We start from the raw sequence: 14376 nt of genomic DNA, 5'->3' as shown, positions 1-14376 counted from the left end.
ATCATGTCACACTTGGAGAGAGAGCAAAATGAGACTTGAGATTCCTAAGCCAGATGCTATGATTGCAATATATTGCAAGCTGATCAAAGCTATGAAATTCTCGAGAGCAATGTTAATTTTGAACTTGGAAGTAGCTTAGCCTAATTGAAATCTTTCACGCATAATGATTTACCAGGCAGAGAATTAGCGTGATAGACAAAAATACATAATCTTTCTATTTACTCGTGCTCTAAGATGGTCCCTATGCCCATTCTGATACCATGGTGGTAGGCAACCCTTTGACAAAACGATGGAGAACGTTACCTCTGCATCCCATGATCTAGATCCAAAGCATGATCATTTATTATGATCACTTGATCACCATCATTGTCGACTTTGCAATTGAGTTGAGGCTTTGAATGTCGAGCTCGAATTTGGAGCGGAGCACTCCAAGTTCCTCACAGAACGACTTACCTTTGCATTCTGCTATTCCTGGAAGTTTTGCAGTGTCATCTATATATGAGCGTTGCAAAGAGGGATTTTTGATGATCTCATGGATGGTGTCTTCTAGTCGAGGCTTTAAAGTTCTTATAGCTACGATGCTGAGGTATTCAAGACACTGGCGCCACATTCAACAAGGGCTCCATTGGTTGGAGTAGCAAGAGCGAGAGACCTTTCATCATGATATGCTGAGCATTCTGGTGGAGAGTCGTGGACGTGCCTTTGTGCGGGTTCATGGTTTATCGAGCAGCTTATGCATCAACATAGGACCTTATAGTGCCTGAGCTTGGTGTGCTTCCTCCTTGACGTGCTACCACAATCCTCGCTTTGCTAGAAAAAGCAACAAGCCCTTCAAAGATGCTCCGTAATTAGTTGTTGTGGCCATTCATGGTCATTCTTTATCCCTGCTAGTAGAGGATTAGCTCTTGTTGAATCAACTCGACCATCTGACTGTTGCAACAATTGCGCCTGGAACTTCAGTATGCCTGAGCGAGTTTTGGGTAGGTAGTGACTAAGAGATCAAGCATCAGTTAGAAAGAGAAGGACAATATTGGGGAAAGTTGTAGAGCATGACAGTGGACTGTACTACTCAAGTGCATCGAGAAGCATTGGGTCCTCCAAGTAGAAGTGGTGCAGAAGTAGGAGCTTCCTCCGGATCGCTCATTACGAACGAATTGCTTGTTTGCAAAGTTTTGGATTTGACATGATCCACAATCTGCAGCATGGCAAGGCCGAAGAAAAGAGCTCTTCGACGCTTTGAATGGCTTGAATGAAGATATTGTCGCAGGTCACTTCTCCATCTCTAGCTAGCTCCTGGCACGTTCCGAAACTACTGTTAAAAACTATGATAGGCCTCATGCATAGAGTGAAAGATGTAGAGAATTGTTAACTACTTTAAATTCTCTCTCTTCTTATTTAGAGGCATGAAAAAGGTTCAACAACGTATTGGCGAAAGATTGGAGCATTGAGCTGTATGTGGATCCTGATGGAACATAATCTCCTATTTCTTTCACTTGCAATCTCGCGTCGTGTTCTTCTCCAATATCACCTACCTTAGAGCCACTCGATCGTAGAAGCGTCAGGCTATGGTGCTGACCATCCCAACTCAGTGATGAGTGGTTGAGCGAAGCTTAAGGGATTCTTCATGTTTGACAAGGAGCTTTAATTCAGGGCGTTGTATGCTAAAAAAGAACTGCATGCTTTTACAATCTAAATCTTTGGTATGCTTTTGGGTAAAATTTGGTAGATCAATGTAAAATCCAGGGCCTACAATTGTGCAGGTGGCTCAAGGAGAGCTCACAAAACAAAAACTTCCGTCTAGGCTGCTTGCTGTAAATATAGAGAAGAGAAGAGATAGAGAAGAGATGTGGCACCCTTCTCTTTGAAAATATAGAGATAGAGAAGAGAAGAGAAGAGATAGAGAAAGCTGAGAAGAGATCGAGATCGAGATCGAAAACAGAAGAGAAGAGATGGAGGAGCGATAGAGATAAAGATAGAGGAGAGAAGAGAATAGATTGAGTAATACATTTGAGGCTAGATATTCACACAAAATGGAAAAAGGGCTATCCTCAATGCTGACGTTGGATAGCCTATGCCTATATGTTTGTGTGAAAGCTGAGCTTTCGTTCCACATTTTCATCAATGGCTTCTTGCCTCTCTTTAGCTCCTGCTCTCGTCGCCGTCTGCCCGCCCCGCCATCGCCATCGCTCTCTCTCTTGCTCCAGTGAGTTAAATCTCTCTCTGCGTTTCGTGCATGCTTAGACAATGCTCTCTTTCTTCAGCCCCCGAACATTGGCCTTGCAGGCTTTGATAGTCTAGCTTGAGAACACGTAATTCTTGCTTGCTCGAAGGCTGATGAGTGTAGTTCTTGTTTTCCAGCTGCTAAAAGGCATGCTTTCAGGAAAAAGAGGGGAAAAAAGCTTCCATTTGCGGTTAGGAGTAAATGCTAAACACACTCATGGTCAGGTTGTAGGCCTCCTTGTGTTCTTATTTCAATCTTTTTGTTTTGCTGGATTTGATTATGTTGACGGAAGAAAAAGCACCTCGGCTCTACGCCTTTTTCTGTGAATGGCGATGAAAGACCATTCACCGTAGTGTATAATGTCTGCTTTGTCGTTTCTTTCTGTGGTTAACGTATAAGAGGAACAATATGTGTGCTCATGATTTCAGTTTCTGCTCTGCAGACTCGGGTTTTTCTGGAGTCTCCTGTTTGAGAACAAGTAGGCCTGTAGTATGCTCTCACAGTCAAGGTAGCCAGACGCGCATTCTTAGCGTGACAAGCCTCTTTGGCGGGAAAAAGGAAAACATCGACAATCCAGAAGAAGCTGCAAAGAAGGTTAGGATTCGTTTAGTTCTTACTTTTAACCTAATAAATTTCCAGCATAATGCTTTCAATACGCCTCATTGTGTGCCCCAATTTAGGAACCGTCGCAGATTTTGAAAGTGGCAGCATCGTCTATGTAGATAGCTTATGATAATGTACTCTCCAGACGGTTTTGCTTGGCGTTCTCAGAAAGGAGCGACTGAGACAAACCACGCCTCAAAAACTTACAATTATGTGCAAATAAACCCTCTCAAAAGTGGAATTGAATACCGCGCTTTGGTCAGAAGTTGTGTGGTTCAGGGTTCGTAATTGGATTTCCGCTTCTTGGTGCAGGCAAACGTCTTGCTTCGCACTCACCGTTTTCACACTCTGTTTTGATCACAAGTTACAAACAATATCAATTATTGTTGCACAGGCAGGTTTATTCGGAAACATGCAAGGCCTTTATGAAACGATCCGAAAAGCTCAGCAAGTAGTACAGGTGGAAGCAGTCCGGGTGCAGAAGGAGCTTGCTGCGTAAGTTTTATACCGTCGGAGATTTCTGTTATTGTGGTGCGTCGCACCTTGATTTACATCTAAATTGCAAGAAGTAAACTGCACGGTAGAGTTTTTGACGGGCACGAGCAACATGTCTTTTGCATGTCTAGAGCTCATTGCAATTGCTTGCAAAAATTTCCAGGGCAGAGTTTGATGGGTATTCTGAGGACGAATTTATCAAGGTATCTCAAGTAAATAATGATAGATTGCCAGAGGATAGTTTTTCTTGCCAATTTTAACTGGATAGGCTTTTGCATGAGATAATGATGGATGTTCACAGCTGAAAATCATTTGGATTACGTGTGCCATATTTGCTCTCTAGCTGTTAGAAGTGCTTCGAATGTTTTTTGGAGAATAATTTTGTTGCCCCATTGGAACTCAGCATTGTTGTAAACGTCAATACAACAGGTGACTCTTTCTGGAAATCAAGAACCTGTAAGGGCTGAGATAACTGAAGCTGCAATGCAGCTGGGAGCGGAGGTAATTAATGAGTTTTTACCACAGCTTTCACTCAAAACAAGCAACGCAAGGACTTGCGTCTTTATGTAGTGTTACAAACTCCAACTTTATTCTCTTTTACTACTGATGCTCTTTTATTATTGATGCAGAGGCTATCTGGAATGCTAACACAGGCATACAAGGATGCTCATCAGAAAAGTGTCCTGGTAAGCTTACAGGTTTTCTTAGGGTTCTCTATTTCTTGACGCTTGCATTTGGTTATTGACGGCGACGCACAGATACTGACTACTCGCCCTCTAAACCCTTGGCAAAATCACACAAAGAAGTCTTTCTGGGACATGCACCCACTCATAGGAGAGCCTTATTCTCGACTCCCCCGTCCTCGTGAGTTGGACCATAGTGAGTTGGAACGTACACAGGCTCCATGACCGTGTTTGTAGCCAGCTGCAGTATCTAATACTCCAGTAGGAGTTACAGAGGGCAGTGGTAGGACGGGCAGTGGACATCCTTATGATTCAGGAGCACATGTTTTTCAGCTTTAGACATCAGACGACGCCATCACCTTCTCCCAAGGAGAGGTCGAGAGGAGTGGTCCCATGCGGTAAGACGGAGTGGAGGGCTCTGCATCTGAGTCTCACAGAGTTTGGTCCCAGAGGTCTACGATCAGGGTGAGCTCATTCCAGAACGGGCAGTTTGGATGGGAGAGTCCAGGATCGGGATCGTGAACGTGTTAAGCCAGGCAATCTCCAATTGTCCAGGACCAGATAAACAGGTACAAACACCACTGGTGCCTCTCCAAATCCTGTCAAAGAAACCCCGAATCGGAGGCAAAAACCACAACCAAAGACATGTCAAAAGCCCCGGTGCAGAGGAGAAACAAAATAAAAAATTATTTAAAAAATGTTTTTTTTTTCTGGTCTGACCAGATCTGGCCGACCAGATTGACCTGGTCGGTCAAATCTGACCAGGTCGGTCAACCTGCTGGTTGACCGACTTAAAGCCCCTTCCTATTTAAAGGGGGGGGGGCTAGGTATTCACATATAATCTCTCCTCCAGCTCCAGAGGTTCCTGCACACCCTGAGCCACTTCTGCCTCCTGGCTGCCTCCTCTGCTACCTCAACTTCTGCCTCCTGGCTGCCTCCTCTGCTGTCCTCCTTTCTGCTCCAGATCTGTCCCCTTTTTCAGCTCCAGATCTGCCCTCTTTTCTGCTCCAGAACAGCCTTCCTTTCTGCTTCAGTTCTGCTCTCCTTTTTGCATCAGATCAGCTCCAATTTCTGCTCCAGATCTGCCTACGTTTAGCTTCAGATCTGTCCCAACTTCTGCTCCAAGATCTGCCCTCAACTTCTGCTCCAGATCTACCTCCAACTTCCGCTCCAGATTCTGTTCTTTCTATTCCAAATCTGCAGCAACCCCTGCATCAGTTTGCTGTCTCAGATGTGGTTCAGTTCCAACTTGTGGAGCTAGTGCAGAAGTCCACTACAGTTGTCAGGACTGAAGTTTGTTTCCTCCAGAGCTTCTCTTCACTTGTAATAAGTTCCGTTTGTGATATATATATCTTCTTCAGCCATTGATTGTCTTCAGTATTGTTTTATTTGTCTCCAAGTATTTTCTTTATATGGTATCAGAGCTAGGTGTGCCAATCGACACCTGAGCCTTGATCTGGAAAGCTTGGAAGATAAATCATCACCTGAAGATGTCTTCTCCCTCTTCTTCGAAGCGATCTCAGCCTGAATCAACCTCTATTCAACCATCACCTTCGACATATGTCGAGAGAGAGTCTGCTAGGATCGAAGGTGATGAATACCTCTCCAAACTCTTTAAAGAATTTGCTGAATTCCAGAAATGGAAGGAACTTGAAGCAGGTACCCGCACACCTCGTGCCTCTACCTCTCCACGGTTCTCTCCAATACGTCAACAAGGACCTCTATTCAACTCAGAAGAAGCTGAGCAACATCTCAAGTTCGGTGCCAACGAAGAACAAGTATCCCCTGACGAAAGAGGACAGGCCGGCATGAGAACATTGGATTATTCGACAGTGCCTATTCCACAAGAATCAGTGCAAGGTATGATGCCCTATTCCCTGAGTGCAACTCCTTCTGTTATGCAAGGCATAGGAACAAGTAATCACGAGGACACAGATCCATACATGCATGTGAACACTCGCAGACGAGAAAGGAGAAATGCGTCTGACAATGAGTTTGCTTTCGGTTCACATCCCTCCCTTTCTCCCTTCCCTCTCATCTCTTCCGCTGCCATCTCTTCCGCTGCCATCTTTCCTCCAGTGGTTTCTCATCCTCCTCCTTCTCCCATGCCACTGGATTCCTATAGTTTATTTCCCTCTATCTCTCCCGCTACCTCTTTTTCACCTCTCATGTCTTATCCCGCCTCTCATATTCATCCCTTCCCCTCAGGACCTTTTCCAAATTCCTTTATTCCTCCGGTGATGCCACCTCTCCCTTCTTCTCACTCTGCTACTATTCCCAATTCTCTTCTGCCTCCACCGGTTGCTTCTCCCTATCATTCTTTTTCTTCCCCTCACCCTGTCTCTGCAACAGCCAAACATGCTTTCACTGATATGACTCGTTTTAACGGGTCTAATTATACCACATTGTCAAATCTTATGCGCCATGTGCTTGATTCTCAAGACCTATGGGAACTTGTTCAAGGTACCGAATCGCCACCTGATCCTCATGTTTATCCTCCTCAGGTAGTTCGTTCGTGGCGACATCGTAATGCCACTGCCATTGTTGAAATTATGCAAGGTCTTTTACCTGAATTTCACTCTCAATTACAGCATTTTGATCTTGCCTCTGAGCGATGGGCACATCTCACTGACCGCTATGCAGCTCGAGATCGTACTCGTCGCATCAATCTTGACCATGATCTCCAACAATTCCAGATTCTTGCTGACGATGATCTCAAGGTTAAACTAGCCGATTACCGGCGGTTAGTTGCTGAATTTGCCACAACTGGTCCTCCCAAATCCGAGGATGACCAAGTTACTTTCTTTTTAAATAAACTTCCGCCCAAGTATTTCAGTTTTATGCAACAAATCATTTCTCAACCTTCTCTTTCTACTTTTTATGAGTTTGAATGTCAACTTTTGCGTTATGCTCGTCTTTACTCTCAGGTCCACCAAAAACATAGCATTCCTGCTTCAGAGGGGGCTCTTCTCTGCGGGATTCCAAAAGATCAACCTAGCTCCGGAAAGCCCTCTCCTACTCCTAACCCCTCTAGTAGTAAACCCGCCTGGCACTCCCTTCCCAAAAAGAATAGGTTTTGTCAGCATTGCCAGAGAGTTGGGCATATTGACGATGAATGTCGCTCCAAAGCCAAAGGCCTTCTTCCTCAGCCTCCCACCATGACTCCTCAACCACCCCGTTGGACTCCTCAGCTCCCTACCACGACTCCTCAACCACCCCGTTGGACTCCACAGCCCCCTACCACGACTCCTCAGCCCCCTCGTTGGCGTCCTAGGGGTGGTCCTCCTCCTCCTCCTTCGAACACTGGTCTCTGGAGACCCCAAGGCCATGTCACTAATCACTTCACTCCTTCTCCTCCCTTTATAACTCCTGAAGGTCTGTCTGACTGATCCACCGGAGATTCTCTAGACTTCACTTCTCAAGCCTTGATCCATATTACCGAGCTTGACTCCTCCTCTTCCTTATCTGGGTCAGCTTTTCATACTCTTCCATGTGACTCTAAATCTTCTTGGATTGTGGATAGTGGAGCCACTCATCATATGACCCCTCATCCTGATCTCTTCATTTCTCGCCAACCGGCAACAGGGGGAGTTCATTGTGGCAATAACTCTGTTGCTACTATTCATGGTGTTGGTTCAATAACTTTTGATACTGACAAAGGTCCCAAACTTGCTCAATTGGATCAAGTGTTTTATGTGCCCCAATTAGGGGTCAATCTTCTTTCTGTTCATCAACTTTGCCTCCTTGGTCGCACAGTGCTATTTACAAAGATGCATGTTGACATCATAGATGAGTCCTCGGGACTCCTTCTAGCTCGAGGTGATGCTCAACCTAATGGTCTGTACTTTATAAATCACTTTCTTGCGACTCCCTCCCATTGCGGTTCTGAGTTTCATCGGTTTTACGGTAATGCTACCCTAAAAGATCCAACTGACACAGAACGATTATGCCATTATCGTCTGGGACATTTGTCCTATGACTCTTTATATGAAATGTCTCGGGATCATCTAGTTGATGGCCTACCTAAATTATCGCGCGCTAAAGATATTTGTCATCCCTGTCAATTAGGTAAACAAAGCCGTACTCCTTTTCCTTCTCATTCCACTTCTCGAGCCAGTGAGATTTTGCGTCTAATTCATCTCGATATTAGTGGCAAATCTCTTGTTCCTTCCCTCAATGGTTCACATTATTTCTTCTTAATTGTGGATGATTACTCTCGCTATCAATGGGTGTTTTTTATGAAAGAGAAATCCGACACTTTTTCTTTCTTTGCTACTTGGGCTCGCTTGGTTATGAACCAAACAGGCAAGTCCATTGGGATTGCTCATAGTGATAATGGTGGTGAATTCATTTCCCATGAATTCACTCAATTCCTTCAAGAGCATGGTATCCAACGCCATCTTACATCTCCAAATTCGCCTTCCCAAAATGCTCGTGTCGAACGGCGACAACGTACTGTCATGAACATGGCCCGTTCCATGCTTTTTGCAGCCGAGTTGCCTGAACGTCTCTGGTTTGAAGCCGTCAATACTTCTGTCTATATCCTTAATCGCTGTCCTACTCAACTCATCCTGAACATGACGCCTTTTGAGGCCTTTTATGGCTATCGTCCTTCTATTTCTCATCTTCGTATCTTTGGTTGCCGCGCGTACACTCATACTCCCAATGATACTCGCGGTAAACTCGAACCTCGTGCTGAACTTTTTCTTCTAGTTGGCTACTCGGCAGAAGCTAAAGCTTATCGATTATTTGATCCTCGTACAAACAAAGTTTTGGTTCGCCGAGATGTGGTCTTCGATGAAAGAGCAGTGCTTAAAAATTCCTCTATTCTCTCTACTGATGACGTCTCCACTCTAGTTCCCTCCGACAATTCTCCACCCGAAATTCCTTCCTCTCCTCCCGAAACATCTCTCCCCCCACCCATTACTTCTCCTCACGACCCACTGCCACGCTGGTATCGTCAAACTATGAAGGATTCCGGGATTATTCCTGTCGAACTTCCTCCTTCTGGTCCTCGCCGCTCTACTCGAATACCTTCTTCTACTGCCACTGCCTCTTTTTTTACTACGGCCTATATCATACATTCTGAACCTGCCACTTGGCAGGAAGCAGTTAAAAATCGTGCGTGGCATCGTGCTATGGAACAAGAGCTTGAAAGTATTGATCGCAATCAGACCTGGATCTTGGTCAATCGACCCACTCACAAAAAGGTCATCGGAACTAAGTGGATCTTCCGAACAAAACTCAAAGCCGATGGCACCCTGGACAAATACAAAGCCCGCTTAGTAGTGCAAGGATTCCGCCAAAAACATGGTATCGATTATGAGGAAACCTTTGCTCCTACTGCTCGGTTAACTTCCTTTCGTCTTCTTCTTGCCTTAGCTGCTCATCACCACTGGACTATCTATCAAATGGATGTCAAGAGTGCCTTTCTCAATGGCTACCTTGATGAAGAAGTCTATGTGACTCCCCCATCAGGTTTTTCTCCTCCTGGCCATGAAAATAAGGTTTTCCGTCTCCGCAAAGCTCTTTATGGTCTCAAACAAGCACCTCGATCATGGTTCCATCGGATAGACACCTTCCTCAAAACTAATGGTTTTCATTCTACTCCCTTTGATCCAAATTTATATATCCATCATTCGTCAGAGGGGGTCTGCTTTATTTTACTCTATGTCGATGATCTTTTGCTTTTAGGCTCCACTCCCACTACACTTCAGTACATTAAAACTCAACTCAGCAACACTTTTGAAATGACTGATCTTGGTGGGCTCTCCTATTTCTTAGGCATGGAAGTTGTACAACATTCTGGTGGTACTTTTGTTTCTCAACAGAAATATGCTCTTCAACTCCTTGATCAAATCATTCCTCATGAGCCTAAGCTGGCTACCACTCCCTTAGATCCCACCGTAAAGCTCTCAAAAGACTTGGAGTCTCCTCCCTTTGATGAACATCTCTATCGCCAGGTTGTTGGCAAACTCCTCTGGCTCCTGCACACTCGTCCTGATCTTGCTTACTCCGTCTCTATTCTCAGTCAGTATTTTAATGAACCCAAGCTCACTCATTGGCATGCATGTATTCGTATCTTGCGGTTCATTCGTGGTACTTACTCTTATGGTTTACATTTCAGACCAGGACTAACCCTACAGGGATACACTGATTCCGACTGGGCTGGTGACCCGGACAATCGTCGTTCTCATGGCGGCTATATTTTCTCGTTTGGCTCGGCACCTGTTTCTTGGTCTAGCCGTAAACAAGAGACTGTTGCTGGTTCTTCTACTGAGGCTGAATACCGGGCCTTGTATGATTGTACCACAGAGGCCATATATCTCCGACAGCTTTTGGCAGAATTGCACTTTCCTTGTACTGAACCCACGATCCTCTACGTCGACAACAAAAGTGCCATTGCTCTCGCAGGCAATCCCATTTTTTCCAACCGCACCAAACATGTCAGTGTTCACTTTCATTTTACTCGCGAGCAAGTGGAATTAGGTACTATTCGGTTGATCTATGTTCCAGCTGCCGATAATCATGCTGATATTCTTACCAAGCCGGTTAATCGCCCTACTCTTGAGCATCTCTGCCCACGGTTGGGGATTGGTTTACCTCCTCCTCTTTAACAGTTTTTTTTTCTCTTTGTGTACTTAAGGAAGTGAACAAATCCCCTGCGAGGGCACTCCTTCAAGTCTTTCTTATACCATCATCTGGGCATTTAGTGAAGATGAAAACCTACTCTGTAGGCATCTCCATCTAAATGAAAACCCAAAAAAAAAAAAAAAAAAAAAAAAAAGAGAAGGTTGATGAAGATGATAGATCACTCATGGAACACCTCTTTGCTTCTCCTGTCTGCATTGGACATTGAGAGGGGGTGTTAAGCCAGGCAATCTCCAATTCTCCAGGACTAGATAAACAGGTACAAACACCACTGGTGCCTCTCCAAATCCTGTCAAAGAAACCCCGAATCGGAGGCAAAAACCACAACCAAAGACATGTCAAAAGCCCCGGTGCAGAGGAGAAACAAAATAAAAAATTATTTAAAAAATGTTTTTTTTTTCTGGTCTGACCAAATCTGGCCGACCAGATTGACCTGGTCGGTCAAATCTGGCCAGGTCGGTCAACCTGCTGGTTGACCGACTTAAAGCCCCTTCCTATTTAAAGGGGGGGGGCTAGGTATTCACATATAATCTCTCCTCCAGCTCCAGAGGTTCCTGCACACCCTGAGCCACTTCTGCCTCCTGGCTGCCTCATCTGCTACCTCAACTTCTGCCTCCTGGCTGCCTCCTCTGCTGTCCTCCTTTCTGCTCCAGATCTGTCCCCTTTTTCAGCTCCAGATCTGCCCTCTTTTCTGCTCCAGAACAGCCTTCCTTTCTGCTTCAGTTCTGCTCTCCTTTTTGCATCAGATCAGCTCCAATTTCTGCTCCAGATCTGCCTACGTTTAGCTTCAGATCTGTCCCAACTTCTGCTCCAAGATCTGCCCTCAACTTCTGCTCCAGATCTACCTCCAACTTCCGCTCCAGATTCTGTTCTTTCTATTCCAAATCTGCAGCAACCCCTGCATCAGTTTGCTGTCTCAGATTTGGTTCAGTTCCAACTTGTGGAGCTAGTGCAGAAGTCCACTACAGTTGTCAGGACTGAAGTTTGTTTCCTCCAGAGCTTCTCTTCACTTGTACTAAGTTCCGTTTGTGATATATATATCTTCTTCAGCCATTGATTGTCTTCAGTATTGTTTTATTTGTCTCCAAGTATTTTCTTTATAGAACGTGTATGCCCCAGCGTGTAGACAGCACCGCCTGGCCTTTTGGAGAAGGCTGTCAGAGTGTCTTCCGGATGTAGACTCCTGGATTTTTGGATGTGACTGCAACAACCTGGAGTTTGGGGAGACAAGCAGGGCGGAGCCTCTTTTTTTTAAATGCCAGCAGCAGAGCGTAGCACTTGGGAGTAGTTCATTTTCATGATCAGTGGCAGAGACCCGTGGAGAGAGCCAGATTTTAGCAGGACACCTGGTAGCCTTCTCTTCTCCCTTGGACAGAGGAGACACGATGGATTGCTAGAGAGACTAGATCGTTTCTATGTTGGGGACTGGGCACTACACAGAGACAGATCTACCGGGATTCTGGTAGGTACCATGATGTCAGACCACTCTCCAGTGGTACTTCACTTGTATCAGCCCCACCGAGGTCTCCCCAGAAGGGGGTCCGGATTCCAGAGGACCTTCTTGAGGACGAGGAGATTCAGCAAGTCATGGTAGGGATTTGGGAGCAGTTAGAGTGAGGGCTGGGCTACGTGGGTGGCCGATGCGATTCAGAGGAACAGTGAGGAGCTGCAGGCTCACGCCCTTCGGCGGAGTACCCTTCAAGAGCGAGAGCGGGCTTTGAGGAGAGACCTCGCCTCCATTGAGAGGCTTAGGGAGTAGGACCCAATGTCTCAGTGGCTTAGTGACAGATTTGAGAGCGCTCATCTCGAGCTCCAGGACACGGAGGTGCGGGGGTTGGATTCTCCTATGATTTCTCCTGGGTCCGATGGGTGCAGTAGGGGGACAGGATGGCGAAGTAGTTCTTTCAGACCATTGGGCCCCGATCAGTAGTCACATAGCTACAGCGTCTTCGGGACTCGCAAGGCATTATACACATTGACCTGTAGGAGATTCTGGACATGACCACGGGTTTCTACAGCGAGCTCTTTCAGACAGAGAGGATGACCCCAGCTGGTCTTGTGGCTTGAGAGCTAGTTTGGGATCATGTTTCGCCAATAGTCTCGCAAGACTTATGCAGTAGTCTTGAGGAGCCTTTCACAGACGAGGAGCTCTGAGAGGTTCTCCTGACCCAAAAGTGCCCAAGTGAGGATGGCTTGACTCCAGCGTTCTTCCGGAACTTCTGGGAGATTATCTCCGCCCCTTTCCGTCTAGCTTGCCGGGAGATTTTTGACACAGGCTTTCTCCCTCAGTCTTTGAGCAGGGGGTGGATTTGTTTGATCCCAAAAGGGGGAGATAGGTCAGACATCCGACAGTGGGGGCCGATCACTCCGCTTGATACTGCATACAAGATCCTCACCAAGGTCTTGAGTTTGTGGTTACGGCCCCATCTTACTGACATCATCCATGACACACAGATTGGGTTTGTCCAGGAGCGTAGCATCCTGGACAACATCTTCATGTTCATTGGGTTTGTCCAGGAGCGTAGCATCCTGGACAACATCTTCATGTTCTGGGAGGCAGTAGATTAGTCCAGAGAGGAGTCACAGCCGTTGGCCGTCCTCTCTTGGACTTTGAGAAGGCCTACGACACGGTGGAGTGGTCTTTCTTGGAGGGCACTATGAGGAGATTGGGTTTCTCAAACAGATGGGTCAGAGGAGTTTCAGCGCTGCATGTAGGAGCTTTAGCCAGATGCTTATCGGAGGACATGTTAGTAAACTGAAAGGAAAGAGTAGAGTGGACACAAACTCAGAATACTTACATTATGAAATGAAGAAGAGTGAGGTCCTTAAGTAGGCACCTCATACATGCTCACTGACATCACTGATGACTTCAGAGCTCCACAATCATCTCCTCAATCTGCTCCTAGATTCTCTCAATCATCCTATGTGGCTTTCCACCACCTAACTGTGCTTATGGGCACCTAACTGTGCCTCTAGCACTCACACATAGAAACCAAGATGTGCCTGAGGCATACACCTTGAGATATCCATCAAACCCCCCCTCAAGGGAATGCCTCAGGCTATGTCAAGGATACAGCTAGCACAAGGTGTCTCATGCCATCTCATGGTGGTCATGGATCTATCAATGGCTAGGATCTCAAGCTAGCAAGGGTTCCCATGGGTGTAAGGTAAACAAAAGGGATACAAAAAGACCTTCCAATGGTTATCTTCCCTGCATGTACATGCACACAATGTCTGCGGGATGTACCATGAAGCAAAACATACACATGGCCTACATTATAAGGTGACCAGAGGTGTTTAGAAAACACACAAAACACAAGAGTTTATTTCATTCATTTTGGAGGACTATCCAGGCTGAGTACCCTTGACATAAAAAGAGAGATCTGGAGCATACATAGAGATGATTTAAAATGCATAATCTTCAAAGGATGCCTCATCTTGTGGAGGCTCATCAACTGAAAGTAGATTTGCATTTTCTGTCTTTGCTTTGGCTCTGCAAAACTTCTCATGATGGTTGTTTTTGCCACAGTGTTTGCATGGATTGATTTTGAAGCAGTCCTTTGAAAGGTGATTTGTCTTTCCACAGTGATTGCAAGGGGTAAACTTGCCCTTCTGGATTTTTACAGCATAAACAGTGTCATTGCCTTTCCTGAGCTCCATATGCCTTTCTTCTTCTTGGAGAGCAGAGATAATACCTTCAAGATTAGGATTAGGAAGATTTTT

The 14376-nt window shown here is 45.7% G+C and overlaps 1 protein-coding gene across 2 annotated transcripts in view; it reads left to right on the top strand.

Annotated features, from left to right (window-relative positions):
- The first annotated feature begins 2081 nt into the window (after positions 1-2081).
- The window catches only part of LOC147893325 (nucleoid-associated protein At4g30620, chloroplastic-like), a 37620-nt gene continuing 25325 nt past the window's right edge, over positions 2082-14376 (top strand). The window contains exons 1-7 of one of the 2 annotated variants that reach the window (XM_087386511.1): positions 2104-2203; positions 2359-2440; positions 2664-2815; positions 3219-3319; positions 3483-3522; positions 3749-3820; positions 3949-4005. In XM_087386511.1, coding sequence (XP_087242637.1) covers positions 2371-2440; positions 2664-2815; positions 3219-3319; positions 3483-3522; positions 3749-3820; positions 3949-4005 — 492 coding nt within the window. In that variant the 5' untranslated portion in view covers positions 2104-2203; positions 2359-2370. Of the gene's footprint in view, positions 2204-2358; positions 2441-2663; positions 2816-3218; positions 3320-3482; positions 3523-3748; positions 3821-3948; positions 4006-14376 lie in introns of both variants that reach the window. The other variant, XM_087386509.1, reaches the window with a different exon arrangement.

The sequence above is a fragment of the Dipteris shenzhenensis genome, chromosome 15 (genome assembly GCF_047967505.1).
Source record: "Dipteris shenzhenensis isolate YYH24624 ecotype China chromosome 15, Dip_SZ_1.0, whole genome shotgun sequence".
Taxonomy (NCBI): Eukaryota; Viridiplantae; Streptophyta; class Polypodiopsida; order Gleicheniales; family Dipteridaceae; genus Dipteris; species Dipteris shenzhenensis.
The sequence above is the reverse complement of the archived record's forward strand: the minus strand, read 5'-3'. Positions and strand labels throughout refer to the sequence as shown.